Genomic DNA, 20,252 nt, shown 5'->3' on the forward strand with positions numbered 1-20,252 from the left:
TTGTCCGAGTCACATTGTCCCTTGTTTTGGAGAGCAGGAATAACCACGGCCACCTGTTTCTTCAATGAATAGACAAGTTATTTTACAAACAGATACAGTGTGTGCTTCTGTCTTTTACAGTCCTTTGTTTATCTTCGATGTTATGTTAGAAAATCATATTTTCTTCTACTCCTCCACCATGCTCTGCTTGTAGCAGGGAGCAGAACGCAGCTGGCTTTCCAATAACTGTGCCAAGCAGTGACTACTCTAACTCCCCTTGTCACCGCTTCATTCTCGTTCGTTACAATTAATGCATATAACAGATCCCAAGAAGTCGCTCCTGTTCTACTGGTTTGGATTTTTTTTTCGTCAGCAGCATTATTTCCCGAATACAAACCATCTATCTCATCGCCTGTCGCAGATGTTTCCGTACAATAATTTCTTGCCTCTGCTGATTTCATCACCTGCTGCCCATGTCATTTGAAACACAAGTGGTATGTGCAAGGGGAACTCACACAAGTTAACATGGACACCTGTGGCCTTCTTGTCTGTCCTGCTAGCCCTGCAGATGGCTATTCATCAACCTTTGACTGAAGAACAGAAGACAGAGCCTCCCTATTGGGCTGCAAAGTGAAAATGCAGATGGGCATCAGATATTGCAGTGCCCCTTATAGTATAAGCTCTGCTTATTTTCTTCATACTGACACTTCCAAACCCCAGTCTAATTGTGCTGCCTAGAAAAGTAATTGCTTTCTGAAAGACTGGACAGCGAAGATTCATGACAGGAAACAAATGATGACAGGTCCTCAGCTGAATGATGAAAGCTTTGTACCATATGAGTAAAAAGTTAATTGCTGCCTAGTACAGCAAGCAAGGTCTTTTCTCAAGAACTGTAAGCGTTTTTTTGATTTATGGTAGGTGTACCAATCCATTGAATGTATCTGAGTGATATATTGCATTCAAATTTACAAAATAGCTGGAGATGATATATACCTCCCAATAGTTCCCAACTCTAGTCTATGCTCCTACTCTTAGAGGTTAGAGTCCATTTATGTCATCTTGCGTTCTACAGTGAGCTATTATCCAATGGTGGAGATAACATGATAGAAAACTTTTTAGACTGTATCCAGTTTATATATATATATATAAACAAAAAAATTCTCAATTTTACAATGTAGTCCACCATAATAATTGCTCATGGACTTATTTAATTGCTTTGATGACATCACCAACCCGGCCAATTGACAGGCCTCATCCACAGTTTGAACTCTTTTGGTGGCTCTCCAAGTTTGTTCTTCTGAACTCCTCTGTTATTTATGCCCCTGCATATTGAGAAATTGCCAGTCGCCACAGACCACATAATCAAACACAGTTTGGGAGAAAATCCCGTAAAGGGATAAAATGTCAGCTTTGGTTTTAGAAAAAAATTTACAATTGGCAAATATACAATTATGAGTGTGTTAGCTGATTTGACAGTTGTCCATGGTGAGGGTGGTTTGCTAGAAACTGCATTATATTGTTTTAACAAGTAAAACCCAAGTAAATGATACAGTTTTCATGTCATAAAATATGAAGGTGGATTTAAATGTTGGCCTATTCTGTCTTGGGTTCAGTCAGTGCCATGAATGTGTCCTAACTTACCTGTCTTCTTGGCTTATCCTAAGAAAAAAGTAACAAATGGCTAGCTTTGGAAAATAAATGATTTTACAATACTCTTTCAGGTGTTGTTGAACAAATATGAGGACACCCCATATGCTAGACTTGCACTCTGTTAAGGGCCTATCTTGCATGACACTGTAAAGTATTGTTAGAAATTGGATTCCTTAATGAAATTCATGGAAGAGTAAACATAGACAAATCTGTTGTCTTCTTAAAGAATTTGTCACCAAGTTTTTGCTACCTCAATTGACAGCAGCGTAATGTAAGAAAAGAGACCCTGATTCCAAAGATGTATCACTTACTTTACTGGGTGCAACAGATGTGACACAATCAGAGTTCTTAGATGTAACATGAAGCAGAGCTGACCCCGCCCACACCAGGCTCTGCATGTGCATTGTCTATTGACAGTGAGCTGCTTATCTGAGGAGGGGGTGTGGTCTGAACAGTGCTTTCATGCACTGTGGTCAGTACAATGATAATCTAGTGATAAAACCTTCATTGTAAGTAAACAGCACACAGCTTAATAAGTGACACATCTCTGAATTCAGTGTCTCAACTGCTACCTCATTCTGTCCTCAAATTACAACGAAAAATCTGCAGACATATTCCCTTTAAGGGGCATTTAAACTACAAGATAATTGTGAATGAATATTGTTAAAAACACCTGTTTCATGATTATCTTGCAGTATAGACAGGCTGCCGATCACTCGATGGGGGAAATAATCTTTTATACGGTATAAAAAAACATCATTCTTGGCGGGGCATCATCCTCTATAAATAGATATTGTATTGCCGAGAACCATGACAGCCTATGCATCTGAGACGTCTAGTATAGATCGCTCTGTGTACATCATTTGCTTTGGTCTGCCTGTGTAAATAGACATTCAAAAAAGCACCAATCGATAGAAGTTTACCGATCGGCGGTAGTATTGTGCCGCTGGTCGGTCTGTGTAAATGTACCCTTAGACATTGGGATCTATGGGTGTCAATGGGTTTATCATATTTAATTAGTGTTGAGCCACCCCCGTAGTGTTCGGGTTCGGTTCGGTTCGTCGAACACCGGGATGTTCGAGGAACTGTTCGTCGAACTGTTCGTCGAACACCTTAGAACACCGTCGAACACCGTTAAAACCAATGGCAGGCAAACAAAAACACATAGAAACACATAGAAAACACCTGCAAAGGTGTCCAAAAGCTGACAAACTGCTCAGAAGACACTCTGTTTAAAAAAGCCGGCCGGCAAATTCAGCAGCGGCATACACCGGTACCCGACAATTTAGACAAGAAGGAATAGAGCCTCACACATAGATTAGATAGATAGAAACATGTCAGTCACACATATAAGAAGCACAGTGACAGTGTTGGTTACTGCATTTGTCATTTAGTGTAAAGGATTTATTAAAAAAAATATTAGTGTTTTCGTGCACCGTCTCTTTAAAAAAGCCGGCCGGCAATTCAGCATCTGTACCCGACAATTTAGAACAGAAAGAATAGAGCTTCACACATAGATTAGATAGATAGAAACATGTCAGTCACATATATAATAAGTACAGTGATAGTGTTGCTTACTGTACTTGTCATTTAGTGTAAAGGATTTATTTAAAAAAATAATAGTGTTTTCATGCACTGTCTCTTTAAAAAAGCCGGCCGGCAATTCAGCAGCGGTACCCGACAATTTAGAACAGAAAGATAGAGCATCACACATAGATTAGATAGATAGAAACATGTCAGTCACATATATATGAAGTACAGTGATAGTGTTGGTTACTGTACTTGTCATTTAGTATTAAAATAAAGGATTTATTATTAAAAAAATTGGCGTGGGGTTCCCCTTAATTTTAGGCTCTAGCGGAGGTTAAGCAGACGGCTGGGGCAGATGTTTGAAGCCTGGGAAGGGGGTAATACCCACGGAGCTTCCCAGGCTACTAATATCAGCCCCCAGCTGAATACATAGCCTTTACTAGCTATTAAAATGGGGGACCCCCCAAAAAAAATGACGTGGGGTCCCCCCTAATTTAATAGCTAGCAAAGGCTAGGCAGACAGCTGGGGGCTGATATTAATAGCCCAGGAAGGGAGCCATGAATATTGGCCCCCTCCCAGGCTAGAAACACCAGCCGTCAGCCGCCCCAGAAATGGCGCATTCATAGGATGCGCCAATTCTGGCACTTAGCCTCGCTCTTCCACGCTGCCCTGGTGCGGTGGCAGGGGGTAATAGGGTTGGGGTTGATGTCAGCTTATAATGCCAGCTGACATCAAGCCCAGGTTAGTAATGGAGAGGCGTCTATAAGACACCCCCATTACTAACCCCATAGTCAAAGTTAAAAAAAACACAAACACCCAGAATAAAGTCCTTTAATTGAAATAAAGACACAATCCTTTATTGTTCTAAATTAAACCATACCTACCATCACGCCCATTCCAGCTGAAGCCAACGATCTCCTGCAATAAAAGAAAAATAATAAAGCAACCTCATCCTTACCTTTCCATGGTTCCCACGACAGCTCCAGCTCTGCTACATCGAGATGACAGGCTGGACCGCAGCAGAACGCCGCCATCCAGCCTGTTATCCCGCAGACACTGAGAAGCGCAGGCTTGCTTGCGCTGCTCAGCGTCTCTCTGTGACGACATCCAGATGAGCCGAGTTCATGTCCAATGAACTCGGCTCACCTCATGCACGTCACTGACAGCGTGGGAAAATTCTCACGCTGAAGCGCTGATTGCAGGAGAATTTTCCCACGCTGTCAGTGACGTGCAGGAGGTGAGCTGAGTTCATTGGACATGAGCTCACCTCATGCACATCACTGACAGCGTGGGAGAATTCTCCTGCACTCAGCACTTCAGCGTGAGAATTTTCCCACGCTGTCAGTGACGTGCATGAGGTGAGCCGAGTTCATTGGACATGACCTCGGCTCATCTGGATGCCGTCACAGCGAGACAGTGAGGAGCGCAAGCATGCCTGCGCTTCTCAGTGTCTGCGGGATGACAGACTGGATGGCAGCGTTCTGCTGCGGTCCAGCCAGTCATCTCGATGTAGCAGAGCTGAAGCTGTCGTGGGAACCATGGAAAGGTAAGGATGAGGTTGGTTTATTATTTTTCTTTTATTGCAGGAGATCGTTGGCTTCAGCTGGAATGGGCGTGATGGTAAGTATGGTTTAATTCAGAACAATAAAGAATTGTGTCTTTATTTCAATTAAAGGACTTTATTCTGGGTGTTGTGTTTTTTTTAAATACTTTACTAGAAATTCATGGCGGTCATGTCTAATACTGGCGTGACCCCATGAATTTTGGGCTTGGGGCCAGCTGATAATACCAAGCTGGCCCTAACCCCTTTATTACCCAGTGAGCCACCGCACCAGGGCCCTGGATGAGTTGGGTACAGCGCCAGAAGATGGCGCTTCTATGAACGCGCCATTTTCCGGGGTGGCTGCGGACTGCAATTTGTAGCGGGGGGGGCCCAGAAAGCTTGGGCCTCCCTGCGCTGCAGATTCCAGCCCCCAGCTGCCTAGTTGTACCTGGCTGGACACAAAAATAGGGCGAAGCCCCACGTACTTTTTTTTTAATTATTTCATGAATTTCATGAAATAATTAAGCAAAAAAGGCCTTCCCTATATTGTTGTGTCCGGCCAGGTACAAATAGGCAGCTGGTGGTTGGGGGCAGCCCGTTCCTGCCTGCTGTACCTGGCTGGACACAAATATAGTGCGAAGCCCCACTTCAATTTTTTTTAATTATTTCATGAAATTCATGAAATAATTAAGAAAAAAAGGGCTTCCCTATATTGTTGTGTCCGGCCAGGTACAAATAGGCAGCTGGTGGTTGGGGGCAGCCCGTTCCTGCCTGCTGTACCTGGCTGGACACAAATATAGTGCGAAGCCCCACTTCAATTCTTTTAAATTATTTCAGGAAATTCATGAAATAATTTAAAAAAAATTGACATGGGGCTTCGCACTATATTTGTGTCCAGCCAGGTACAGCAGGCAGGAACGGGCTGCCCACAACCACCAGCTGCCTATTTGTACCTGGCCGGACACAACAATATAGGGAAGCCCTTTTTTTCTTAATTATTTCATGAAATAATTTAAAGAAAATTGACGTGGGGCTTCGCCCTGTTTTTGTGTCCAGCCAGGTACAACTAGGCAGCTGGGGGCTGGAATCCGCAGCGCAGGGAGGCCCAAGCTTTCTGGGCCACCCCCGCTGCAAATTGCAGTCCGCAGCCACCCCGGAAAATGGCGCGTTCATAGAAGCGCCATCTTCTGGCGCTGTACCCAACTCATCCAGGGCCCTGATGCGGTGGCTCACTGGGTAATAAAGGGGTTAGGGCCAGCTTGGCATTATCAGCTGGCCCTAAGCCCGAAATTCATGGGGTCACGCCAATATTAGACATGACCACCATGAATTTCTAGTAAAGTATTTAAAAAAAACACAACACCCAGAAAAAAGTCCTTTAATTGAAATAAACACACAATTCTTTATTGTTCTAAATTAAACCATACTTACCATCACGCCCATTCCAGCTGAAGCCAACGATCTCCTGCAATAAAAGAAAAATAATAAAGCAACCTCATCCTTACCTTTCCATGGTTCCCACGACAGCTTCAGCTCTGCTACATCGAGATGACAGGCTGGACCGCAGCAGAACGCTGCCATCCAGCCTGTCATCCCGCAGACACTGAGAAGCGCAGGCTTGCTTGCGCTCCACAGTGTCTCTCTGTGAGGGCATCCAGATGAGCCGAGTTAATGTCCAATGAACTCGGCTCACCTCATGCACGTCACTGACAGCGTGGGAAAATTCTCCTGCACTCAGCGCTTCAGCGTGGGAGAATTCTCACGCTGAAGCGCTGAGTGCAGGAGAATTCTCCCACGCTGTCAGTGACGTGCAGGAGGTGAGCTGAGTTCATTGGACATGAGCTCACCTTATGCAAGTCACTGACAGCGTGGGAGAATTCTCCTGCACTCACCGCTTCAGCGTGAGAATTTTCCCACGCTGTCAGTGACGTGCATGAGGTGAGCCGAGTTCATTGGACATGAACTCGGCTCATCTGGATGTCGTCACAGAGAGACGCTGAGCAGCGCAAGCAAGCCTGCGCTTCTCAGTGTCTGCGGGATGAGAGGCTGGATGGCAGCGTTCTGCTGCGGTCCAGCCTGTCATCTCGATGTAGCAGAGCTGAAGCTGTCGTGGGAACCATGGAAAGGTAAGGATGAGGTTGCTTTATTATTTTTCTTTTATTGCAGGAGATCGTTGGCTTCAGCTGGAATGGGCGTGACGGTAAGTATGGTTTAATTTAGAACAATAAAGGATTGTGTCTTTATTTCAATTAAAGGACTTTATTCTGGGTGTTTGTGTTTTTTTTAACTTTGACTATGGGGTTAGTAATGGGGGTGTCTTATAGACGCCTCTCCATTACTAACCTGGGCTTGATGTCAGCTGGCATTATAAGCTGACATCAACCCCAGCCCTATTACCCCCTGCCACCGCACCAGGGCAGCGTGGAAGAGCGAGGCTAAGTGCCAGAATTGGCGCATCCTATGAATGCGCCATTTCTGGTGCGGCTGACGGCTGGTGTTTCTAGCCTGGGAGGGGGCCAATATTCATGGCTCCCTTCCTGGGCTATTAATATCAGCCCCCAGCTGTCTGCCTAGCCTTTGCTAGCTATTAAATTAGGGGGGACCCCACGTCATTTTTTTGGGGGGGTCCCCCATTTTAATAGCTAGTAAAGGCTATGTATTCAGCTGGGGGCTGATATTAGTAGCCTGGGAAGCTCCGTGGGTATTACCCCCTTCCCAGGCTTCAAACATCTGCCCCAGCCGTCTGCTTAACCTCCGCTAGAGCCTAAAATTAAGGGGAACCCCACGCCAATTTTTTTAATAATAAATCCTTTGTTTTAATACTAAATGACAAGTACAGTAACCAACACTGTCACTGTACTTCATATATATGTGACTGACATGTTTCTATCTATCTAATCTATGTGTGATTCTCTATTCTTTCTATTCTAAATTGTCGGGTACCGCTGCTGAATTGCCGGCCGGCTTTTTTAAAGAGACAGTGCATGAAAACACTATTATTTTTTTTGATAAATCCTTTACGCTAAATGACAAGTACAGTAAGCAGCACTTTCACTGTACTTCGTATATATGTGGCTGACATGTTTATATCTATCTAATCTATGTGTGAAGCTCTATTCTTTCGGTTCTAAATTGTCGGGTACAGGTGTATGCCGCTGCTGAATTGCCGGCTTTTCATGTTTCACTGTTGGCACTGTTCCCATCGATTTGGGCAATCACTGTAATGCCACAACCACCATGGCTGTGGCATTACAGTGAGTGGCAGACAATCCCTGCATGATTGGTGCTCTAAATAGCGCCAGACATGCAGGACACGCTTTTGGTGCACGAACAGTTATCGAACATAACCTCGAACAGCCGAATTTTTTGCAAATCGTTCGGGTTCGTCGAACAACTCGAACACCGCCCAAAACAGCTCGAATTTGAGATTGGCGAACAGTTCTAGTCGAACACCGCTCATCTCTATATTTAATACCAGACATTTTGCAAACCAGTATTTTTTAGGGAAACACTTCATTAACATGCTGTCATCATTTTATCCATCAGATGGACACACTTGAGTTTTTGGATGAAGAAATAAGTGGCATGGCCAGATGTCCATATGATGCCAAGCATGCCAATGTCGCTCTCTTTGCAGGTATGACCTTTTATTCTACTATTCATCTACTCACTGTGTGGTATACAGTAATATAATGTTTAAATAAACTATGCAGAAATTGCATTCAGTATTTGAGGGACATGCTGTAGAGCAGGGGTGGGGAACCTCAGGCCCACTGCCTGTTTATGGCCCCCAAAGACCTTTCATCTGACCCCCGGGCAGATTCCCGGGGACCACGGTGCTTGGGCCAGCAGTTGTATGTTGATGGCTGCCAGCCCTTTAACTTCTTGCTCTGTGAGAATGTGCACGCCGTGTTCACTACTGCACCCTGAGGCGCGTGCAGTGAAAGATTACGTCCTGACACCAGTGTCAGCGCCAGGAGGTACTTTGTGGGTGGAGTTTGCGCGCAATTTGTACAGATGGTATAAATATCCAAATGGCCCTTGGCAGAAATAAGGTTCCCCACCCCTGCTGTGGAGTATATCTCAGAATGCTGCAAGTGTGGAGACATTGTGTTGAATTTTAATATAGTAATTAACAGCTGTTTACTTACACGTTACCTCCCGTAACTCATTATTGCTTTACAACATATGTTACATCTGTCAAGTCGTATATTAAAAGAGGAGACAAAAAATGAAAAGGTAATCAACTGCCATATTTTTAATGATTGCTAAACTAAATTCTGAGCTTTTGTTATACTTTCCCATTTTAGTGGACCATACTGAAGTTCTGTCCTGTCACGCTAACATAGACCTGTGCCATTTGAATGGAATTAGAATTAGACCTTGAAGTGCAATTTTGTGAATGTATAAAACTTTCACTGTTTAAATGAAATGTCAGATGTAATTGGAAATATTACTTTAAAAGATCAAAAAGGTCAATGCATAATTACAAAGCCGAATTTCAAGGTCAGGTATTTTATTGAGTTTTTGATTAATACAGTATGAAGAGATATTCTATATAGGAATACAATACTCCGGAGTCTGGGGGGATGGGGTGGGGGTAAATAGAGAACTTCATTAAATCAATGGCACGCTCAACTGACGCATACAAACCAATCAGATCAATTTACTGAATAATTCATTTCAATGTCCATCATATAAGAGGAGAATACATATACTGATTTAATTTTTAAAAAATAAGGCCTTTTTTCTCCTTTGGCCCTGATTGGGATGTGGTTTTTCTTGTAGTTCTACTTTCGGCATATAACCTCACACTTATAATGCTGTTCATTTCAGTACAGCGAATGACACATAAAACAAATCTATTTGCTAAAGCCAAGATGGATGTATCTGAATGAAATTTTATTGCTGCCAAAATAGAAAGAACTCATCACTGCATTGGACCCCAGGGCGGTCTATCACATTATATATTATATGCAGTGGATGTTTCAGTACCAGCCTCAAGTGGCCTTCTAGCAACTTTATATTTTTTTATGGTGATTTAGATGCCATTTTATGCCTCTTTTTATTAGCATGTGTATTGTATAATACTCGACCACCACTGAAATATTCCTCAAAGGTATCAATCAATTGTATGTTGGACACTTATCCCTGGCTAGTGTAGAGGAAAGCCAAGTCCTGAGCTGTTTCTCATTACTCTTATTTCATGAACAACGATATGAGGAATAGGAAAGAAATATAATCCAGAGGGGATAATAAGAGTGGAAAGAAGGATAATTTCCCATGACTCTGATAGTATTTAGTGCTGTCCAAAACGACCATGTAAACACACATGCATAAGAACTTAATTGAATGCATCTGTAATATTAGGCTTAAAATGATCTGGGATTACCAGTCAGCAGTGCAGAAAGTCCAGTTTTGGAATGTACTATCTTGTTTCTGTCCATGTTTTTTTATGTATTTTTTAAGGGAGCAGGGGGTTGATTGTGTGACACTACAACAAGCCACTTATGACCAGGGTACCATATTGGTTTTGATACAGACATTGACCATACATCCAAATATTATACATTGATGTACTGTGGCTAAGCATCATTTTCAAAACTGAACATGAAGTTCTTAACATTTTGATGAAATTGTATAAACCCACTAACAGGTCACGGCAAACTTCTAACACCCAGAGCTGTGGGGGTTTAGTGTGGCAGCATGGGTGCTGTGTGGCACCTATGATGCTTGCCCTGCTTTAGCATTGTCATGGCGACTGTGGTCACCACACAGTGCTTACACCAAGTAGATATGGACCTACTACAGAAGTTTGCTGGGACATGGCAGTGGGCTTATACATTTTGGTTAAACTATTATCTAAGAACTTCAGGTTCAGTAGATCCATGCATAGTATATTATTTGGATATGTGGTCCATGTTTCTACAGTTATTGTATATTAGTTTTGAATGTCTTGCAAAGTGATGACACAATGTGTCTAAGTATTTATAATCAGTATCTTAGAATATATTAGAGGAGTTTAACCATGAAAATTCCAAAAATATTCATCTTTTTATTGTGGGACAAAGATGAGTTGTATTTACACGAATACATGTATTTTGTAATGAGTGAATTAAATTGTATGACATTTATTATAACGATTAGATAGTCTAAATAATTAGACCCAGAAATCCAAATTGCAGATTTATGTGAATATTAAGGGTATGCGCACACAACATTTTTTCATTCGGGTACACTTCATAACCCACCTGAAAAAAGTGTTAAATAAGTGTTAGAAAGAATAAACATATGCACTGCAATGTAGAAACACCTTGTTGAGTAAATGTTCAGTGCTTTGAGCTTCCTTTAACCACTTTAGGTTTTCAAAGATGCAAAACAGTGAACCTGAAGTAGCCTGACCATTCTTCAGGTTATATCACTTCAGATGTGCCATTTCACACACTGCTAATGACTCAAGAGAGTGGGCTAATGATGTCAGGCACAGCCAGGCGGGCTTCCCCATAATGCTCCATAGCTATTACAGCATGTGAATACTGCAGTTGGTTACCACTGTTTATCACCCGCTCTCCCCCCTAGCCAGATAGGTTCAGGTCGCTTAGATATTAATAATTCTGTTTTTGCAATAAAGAGCGTAAAATGGGTTCAATACAAAAATGGACATTTGGCGAAACGGGCTAATTTAAATTTCAAATGATCCGCCCAACTCTAATACCTATCGCTGTGACACTGGGACCTTGAGGTAGTGAATTATATAAGACTTCACATACAATTAATTAACAGCTAGCAAAAATGGCTTCAGTGATCAAATAAACTTTGCTCAAATTGTTTCTTTTGATTATTTTTTTTATTAAAGTTCCAGTTGCTGTGTCAGATTTAGGAAGGTTAATAATGAAGATCAGCAGTAATCAAACAAAACTGTGTCACCATTACTTGTCCTTATTTATTTTATCGCCTCCCATCACTGAGTTTTATAAAGTTACTTTATATAATATAAAAAAGGATGTGAACTGAAACCTAATCCATGGCTTTAAAATGTAAATTATCACTGGAAATCTGGAATATTACGGCTGTCGAGGTGTATTCTTATTATTGGCAGCTTGAACAGTGATCTGCTTCATCCAGGACTCCTCTGGAAACAATCATCCAATAGACACAAATCCATAGGAAGCCTGAGCTCATTAGTTCTACAGGGAGCTATACGTTTTTCCCTAATACTTCATCCTTATAATCTTGCATAAACAAGCAAATGTAATGTAGAACTATGTGCAGTCATGTGCATGTATAATTTAAATTGGAGCCTGGCTAATATAAGGATTTAGGCCATTAACTCAGTACAAATGACATTTGAGTATTTGTTGTAATGTATTCGAGCACAGCGGAAACACTATAATATCGAGTCTGCACCAGTGAGTATTATAGGAAAAGCCTGGTCATGGGTTCCTGGTCATAGTCCTCTGCATACCTTCACTACTCTGTAAAGAGCTGGATTTGTTTTTCAAGCATTTCCATTTTAATAACAGAACTTCCTTGGCTGTTTGAAGGGACAGTATTAAAAAAAAAAAGTCAATTAAAGTGGTTATCCAGGAGTTTTATTATTTTTGTGTATGAGGCTAAGAACTAACAGGCAGGTAGTTTGATAACTACTTGCAAGTTCTGCACAGGGATGATCCCTGCTGCCTCAGCTCCCAATTCCTCTGCTTCATTTCAGTTTTGTCAACAGAGCAGTACCTTCTTTTCTGGTCTGTTCTGTCGACAGGACATCACTGCCAACGTTACGCTGATTGACTGCTGGCTCAATGGAGTTAGGTAGCAAGGAGCTGGTTGTGAAATAGCATTATATCGGCAGTGGCACACCGTCAACAGAGTGGAGCGGAAGAGGAGACGTGGCTCTGACGATATGATGGCAGCGGAGACTGCAGAATTGCCATCAGGAGCAATCTATGACCGCACGGTGCCAGCAGGAATCGTTGGCAGGCAGAACAGGCAGACGTTTAGAAACTATGTACCTGTTAGTTCTTAGCCCCATATACAAAAGTATTAAATGTCCCTGATAACCCCTTTAATATTGAAGTCCCAGAGATACAGTGCCTGACGCTTTGCAAATACTGAGCACAGGATTTCTTTGTTCCTTTTTTTTAGCTTGTTGTATTAGTTTTTACTAGTTGTTCCAATTAAGACCAACAGGTCGAAACGCGTCAAGTTATACTTTGCTGTCCTGGGTCCCATGCTTTTAATTTTAATGGATTTCTGTATTAAATAAAGAAATTTTAAATGGCTTCCAGCTATTTTTTCGATGGTTACGGTTTGCCTGCTCTTTCAAACGGGCTATTAATAAAGGAGCTGTCCACTAGTTGATATCCCCTTTTGAATGCCTCAAAATGCTGAATAAAACTAAAAAAGGATACCTACCTCCCGAACCAGGAAAAAACAACCACTCTAATGGAATTGTGAAGACTGCAGCCCACTGGCGGCCTCTGATGGGTTGACGCACTCATGTGGCATAGACTATGTCGCAAGCACTCCGGCTGCTCTGCCAAGTTCAGTACGGCAGTATCATTTTAAATTTCCTTCAGCACACTGGAGGCATTCAAAAGAGATTGCCCATTAGTGGACAAGCCATTAATATATGACGTTTTCATAGAAGAATTAATACATCAATGCTTTTAGCAATAATACTTAAAACCATATTTGGGGGACTGAACTGAAGCTAATTAGGTTTCTTGTCTTCAAACTTTGTAAAAAAAAATTAGCTACTTATAGTAATTGATCAGAATTTAACTTTATTTCCTACAGTGCACTGATAAATGAGCCACAGATTGTACATTGTTGCATGATATAACATTTTATTATTTTCTGTGTTATCTTTTAAGAAGAAAAAAAAAGCAAATTTACAAAGATGCATTAGGACCTCACAAACATCGTGCCATATTGTGGCTTTTATCTTGGCAGCTTGCAAATGTTTCTTGCAATTTCACACACATTTCGGTGCATAGCTTCACTGTACTGTACCTCAATCACTGTAACGAGGGTATAGAGGCATACAAGATCATTACAATGAACTATTTTTACCGTAGTCTGAACTTAAGCTTGCCATACATGTTAGATGGCTGTCAGCCAAATGATGGATCGACTAATCATTTGGCCGGCAGCCATTTTGACCGTCTCTCCCATACACAGGGGCTCTCCCTCGGCCAAGCGCTCCTGTATTTTCTATGAGAGACCTGCCACCCGACATGTTGGAAATTGGACATGCCGAATCCTGAACTCCCCAACAATCAATTATCCGGGGCCCCTAATCTAATTAAACTGTTGGCCGAAGCTGTCGATATTGACAAATTCAGACAACATTAGTCTAATGTAAATGGGAAGATGTTTAGCATAAAGTTTTTATAGAAAAAAACAACTAAACTTGCGATATAGAATAATTCCTTGTAACCCATTATATTTTTATTATAATATACTGTATCTATCAAATTCCTTTGATAGAATTAGAAATCTTGAAAAACTGAATCTATCAAAAATAATACTTTAGTACACCTTTTCTCTTCAAGATGGAAAACTCTATTCTGCAACTGTGACTGACTTCCTTGCAATTGATGCCGTCATTTATCGGAGTCTAGGGGACAGCCGGAGTCTAGGAGACAGCCCGACTCTGCGGACCGTCAAGTATGATTCCAAGTGGTTGAAAGGTAAGGTTCATCTACTATATATACATGTAATGTCGAATTTTTGAGGTAAAAGTTTCCTTTTACTTACATTTACTTCATGATGTTCAAAAATCTCTTAGATTATCCTTAGCAACTGTCTGCGATCTATTATTTTACCAACATGTAATGTCCGATCAAAGCAACAGTTTCTAGCCTTGGGAAATCTCATGTGTAATGCAAATTTCTGTCAAAGAAAAGAGCAATTTACCCTAATATAATGCATTTACATGAAATGTCACATTGAATAGTAATTCACATTGCATGCCCATAAAATGGCTGCATTTTTGCTTCTATACTATTATGTCAGTATATGGTTTCCTGTAACTCTTCTGAACCAGACCCAAGAATATCATTGAGCTCTATGGTGCTCTCTGTTCCTATTCAGTACAACCATGTGGTGTTCGGCGGTTTCAGGCTTAAATATATCTGTATTGTCGCCATACTACCTAGATATTAGTGAATTGATCAGTAATGAATTAAGTTCATTCTGAATTTCTCCCAAAAATGTAAGCTTTTGGCAAATCTGAAATTCCTGGTATTCCAATAGCATAAATCTAGCAAAATAGGTGCAAGGCGGCTGCCATTTTGCTGTCTTCTTTTGAAGTCCAACAAGGGGTTAAAATAAAATTCTAAAATTATTCATGCTCACCTGTCATAAACCTGCACCTGTCAAATGTCGCCCCTACTGCCACAGCGCCCTCGTCCTCAGAGCAGGTTTTTGGTTATTCGAGTGCCTCCTCTCAAGCACATGATTGGCCTCATGCTGTCACATGGTGGGAGCAATGCACACATTGACCAAAAAAACCTATTAGGGACATTGGCACTGGAAGAAGCAAAGACTGGTGGGGTGGATTGAGGAGCTTCGGAAACAGTGTAAGGCTATGTTCACATGTCCATGTGATCAGTTAGAACAGATCAAGCAGCAATCTGTTTTCAAAAAGTTGTGCAGACACAACTTATTAGTCCATTTTTAAAAAACTGATCTCCGCTGGATCCATTTTTTTTTTAACACTGAAGTCTATGTAAAATGGCCATCCATTTTTTCTTTCATTTGTAAAGGATCCGTTTTTTGGTAACTGGATCCATTACTGATGGAAGAAAGCGGATGGCTAATTAATGGATCCATTTACCAAAGACTTGTATGTTAAAAAACGGATCAGTTTTTTTAAATATGGACAAAAAAGTTGTGTCTGCACAACTTTTTTGTCAACGGATTGCTGCTGGATCCATCATCGACAGATCGATAACAGATCATCGACACTATTGTTTATGACATATCTGTCTGAAAGAAAAGCTGAACAAGTTGCTATAAGACATTCCCCATTCAACACCAGGAATCCTTTTTTTTTCCTGAAAATGTGACTCTTTACCCAGTAATATTTGCACACCCTAGGTACTTGATTTTATCTTCAAGACAAGTTTGGGAATTATAATTTGTCAATAATGGAATTCTGTGAGCAACATCCCGTGTATCTACATAAGAAATGTTTCTCTGTCTTACATCCTTCTCTGTTTTCAGAGCCATACTTCATACATGCTGTAGATTACGGGGACCTTATCTACTTTTTCTATCGTGAAATTGCAGTGGAATATAACAGTATGGGAAAGGTAAGGCAAGAAATGGACGTAAATTACCTGTGCAACTGCTCTTAAGTCATCCCAGCAATAAGAGACCTTGCAATGAGAACCATTAATCACCCTGACAAGGCCACCTTTTGGGAAGATTGCATTGCAGATCTTGAAACTTTATAATGTCTTTCAAGTGCAGTACTCTTATGTAGGATATTATTGCTTGAGGGAGATTGGATGTACTGGCACTCCGCAGTGCTAGGCACAGATATGGTGGGGAAACTACTGCCCTCTGGAAATGATAATATGGCAGTATACAGAGAGGAGTGTGCACTCTGCTGTACCCTGCTTTATAGACAACCATACATCCATTATTTCCATGTGTTATAGTTCTATGTGTTAGTGTACAAAACCAGACACTGTTCCTATGTTATCTTATCTACATGTCCAGCTGAATGCAATCTACACTTATCTGTTCTCCCATTTCAGTCTGAGGAGAAGCTGACCCCAGCTGTCAGTAATAGGATTCTGCTCAGGAATGCAGAAATATGTCTGTGATCATTATTTTATCCAAAATGTCTTTCTGAAAACATTTGTAATTTTGAGTGATATTAGCTTTAAGTTAAAGCACCACTCCAGCATATTTTTTTATTACTGCACCCCTGGAGTGGTGCTTTAACCCCTTCATGACATGCACTGTACATGTACAGCGCATTTCGTGTCTCCCCCTTTGGTGCGGGCTCCGGCGCTGAGCCCGCACCTTTCCTGGCAAATTACAGTTGATCTGTTCAGTTGTCATGTGCCCCTAACAGCCACGGGTGGATCACGATCCACCCGTGGCTGTTAACATGTTAAATGCCACTGTCAAACTCTGACAGCGGCATTTAACATGGTTGCACCGGAAGCGCGTCACTGGCTCCGCCCATCGGTGACCCTGTCACATGATCGTGGGTCACTAATGAGTTAGTATGACAGCCTGGGGTCTGCAGGAGACCCCTGAGGTTTTCATAGCCTATCTGCTATGAGCGCCACCCAGCGGTCGGCGTTCATAGCAGATGAGCACTTTTGTGTAGCACAGGTGATTTGATGATCACAGCTTCTAGTCTCCCATGGAGACTATTGAAGCAAGTAAAAAGTAGAAAAAAAAATGTTTTTAAAAATATTCAAAAAATTTTAAAAATATAAAAGTTTAAATCACCCCCTTTTTCCCCATTCACAATAAAACAATAAAAAAATCAAATATACACATATTTGGTATCGTCACATTCAGAATTGCCCGATCTATCAATATAAAAAAATAATTAATCCGATTGGTAAATGGAGTAGCAAGAAAAAAAATCTGAACCCCAGAGTTAATTTTTTTTGGTCGCTGCAACATTGCAATAAAATTCAATAACAGGCGATCAAAAGATTGTATCTAAACCAAATTAGTATTAATAAAAACATAAGCTCGGCGTGCAAAACATAAGCCCTTACCCGGCCCCAGATCCCGAAAAATGGAGACGCTACGGGTCTCGTAAAATAGAAACTTTTTATTTATTTTTTTGAGCAAACTTTGGATTTTTTTTTCACCACTTTAAAAAAAAAAAAAGAACCTATGCATGTTTGTTATCTTCGAACTCGTAATGACCTGGAGAATCAAAATGGCAGGTTGGTTTTAGCATTTAGTGAACATGATTAAAAAAATAAATAAATTGTGGAATTGCACTTTTTTTGCAATTTCACCGCACTTGGAATTTTTTTCACGTTTTCTAGTACACAATATGGTAAAACCAGTGGTGTTGTTCAAAAGTACAACTCGTCCCGCAAAAAACAAGCCCTCACATGGCTGTATTGACGGAAAAATAAAAAAGTTATGACTCTGGGAAAAAGGGGCGCAAAAAATGAAAGCGCAAAAACGGAAAAGGGCTGCGGCGTAAAGGTGTTAAATGCAATTCCCCTGCCCCCTGTCTCATACTTACCTGCTACCGCCATTGTTTTCCAGTGTTGCTCCTGTCAGTCATCGACGAAAAGTGATGTGCCGGCAGCTAACAGTGTTTCATGGAGCGCTGCGGAGGTCACTTTTCAATACAAGTCTATGAGAGCCTCGTTCTCGGCTCGTTCTGGCTCTCATAGACATGTATTGAGAGATAGACTTGTAATGAGAGCTTGTGACTTCTGAATTCCAGCCAGTCACAAGCTGCGCTTACAAGATGGCGCCGTGAGACTGGAGCAGTGCCAAAAAATGCTGAAGACACCGGAGGGTGAGTAGATGACCTGGGCAAGGGACTTACATTTTAAGCGCCACTCCAGCGCTGAAAAACAAAACGTAGGAAGTGGTGCTTTATGGACATGAAGATTGTCATATTGTCACATTGTTTCATGACAGATTGTCAGTGCGGTCTCTTTGGGCCCCGTGACAATTACCACAAATCCACCATTTAAAAAATATACAACCATGCTGAATTGTGGTTCAATGGTCGCAAGTTTCATGTGACTTTGCTGCTATAGACTTAAAGGGAATCTGTCAGAAGATTTCTTCCATGTAATCTGAGAGCAGCCTGAGGTAGGGGCAGAGAGCCTGATTCCAGTATCACTTACTAGACTGCTCGGTGTAGTTTGGATTGAATCCGTTTTCTCTGCTGTAGATGTAGCAGTGGTCAGAATGCTGAGCTGTGTATAACCCTGTCACACCCCTGATTGCCAGCTTCCTGTGTACAGTGTACATTGTCAGCAAGCTGTCAATCAGTGATAGGGGCGGGATTATACAGATTACCTGGTTGATCTAATCCTGAGACCGATTCAGGCATTGATAATTTCCTGCTGATAAAACACTCATTGTATTGAAACTACAACACACAGCTTAATAAGTGACACATCACTGTAATCAGGCTCTATGCTCCTACATTATGATTCTTTCAGATTAAATAGCAAAAACCTGCTGACAGATTAACTTTAAGGTAAGACCCTGTTTACACTGAATTTATGCCATATGCATTGGTGAGTTTGCCAGGAGTTCCATGTAAATTCCAGAAATTGGGATTCAGGCTGAACTCTTGATCGGGCCCAAAGTGCAATAACACGAACTGAGTTCAAATATTTGTGCTTTTCTTCCTAAAGTCTCCTTTTCATTGTGATAGCGTCCATTGTAGCCATTTCTGCATGCCCCCTTTTACTAGTCATACATGCTATGAGCAGTATAATGTGATGATGACATATCATAAAGAAGACTTTAACAGAATATCAGTAACAAATCCTATAAATGTACATTTTTGTAGCAGTATTGGATAATTTTCAGAAAAGAATCTTAACTTGTTATATTTGCCCCAGTAAGGCAAATTAATTCAGCCAACAATAAAGTGTTAAAATAATGATGCCGAATATACGTATACTAATGTATACCAGACAGTTGTAGATATCTTAAAGGGTTATTTCTATTTAAGAACTTTCTGGGGTGAGAATATGTAACCAAGGAACACAAACCAGCAGGAGCCGTGGAATTTGATCTCTTGTCACTTCACGTTTCCAGTCTACACAGCCCTTACTTATCAGCCCATATTTCTTTGCAACATATGCTGACATCAAACAAATAGGAGCTGGAAATAAACTTGAAGTCAGACATAAAAAAATAAATAAATAAACTTGCTTTTTTAAGGCATGATGTCAGATGCAAATGTGATATCTGGGATAACTTACATGCTGGAGATTGTCTTTCCGTCTAAATCCATATAGAGTATATGTAAATATATGTAGCCTAAAGTGTCGCTTCAGTGATTGCACTTATTTTCCAGCTTGTTAAATTTAGAAGCAATGTTATCTGATTAAAATTCAGGTCAACTTTGTGGTTGTGTGTGGAGCTCTAATTGTCAGCATTGGTACCTGGGCAGTAAACGAAGGCTGCGTGCCCACTATTCGTTTTTCAAGCGTTTTTGCCGCGGAATTTCCGCAGCGAAAATGCTTAAGAAACGCTTGATAATACGTGCCCCATGGTCCCCAATGATAATCTGCATGTGCTATGCACATACTTTCATTGCGGAAAAATACGCAGCATGTCCATTAATTTTGCAGACACGCAGCGTAATTGCCGCCATTGACTTGCATTGAAACGCTTGATATCCGCATGACTACATGTACCCACGCGGATATGAAGCGATTCAATGCGCGGATGGTACCCAGGTCTGGAGAAGAGGAGACTCTCCTCCAGACCTGGGTACCATGGTACCTGTAAAAAAAAAAAATTTTAAATAACAAATAAAGATTATACTCACCTTCTGATGTCCCCCGGCCTCCT

At 41.2% G+C, this 20,252-nt stretch overlaps 1 protein-coding gene across 8 annotated transcripts in view; it reads left to right on the forward strand.

Moving 5' to 3' along the window:
• Positions 1–20,252, forward strand: part of SEMA6A (semaphorin 6A) — a 294,872-nt gene that overhangs the window by 140,287 nt on the left and 134,333 nt on the right. For all 8 annotated transcript variants that reach the window (XM_073676968.1, XM_073676972.1, XM_073676976.1 and 5 more), the window contains 3 exons: positions 8,250–8,340; positions 14,258–14,395; positions 15,933–16,021. In XM_073676968.1, the coding sequence (XP_073533069.1) occupies positions 8,250–8,340; positions 14,258–14,395; positions 15,933–16,021 (318 nt within the window). The remainder of the gene's footprint in view (positions 1–8,249; positions 8,341–14,257; positions 14,396–15,932; positions 16,022–20,252) is intronic.

The sequence above is a fragment of the Phyllobates terribilis genome, unplaced genomic scaffold (genome assembly GCF_046119375.1).
Source record: "Phyllobates terribilis strain yellow unplaced genomic scaffold, ASM4611937v1 Scaffold_1__5_contigs__length_1240528914, whole genome shotgun sequence".
Lineage (NCBI taxonomy): Eukaryota > Metazoa > Chordata > Amphibia > Anura > Dendrobatidae > Phyllobates > Phyllobates terribilis.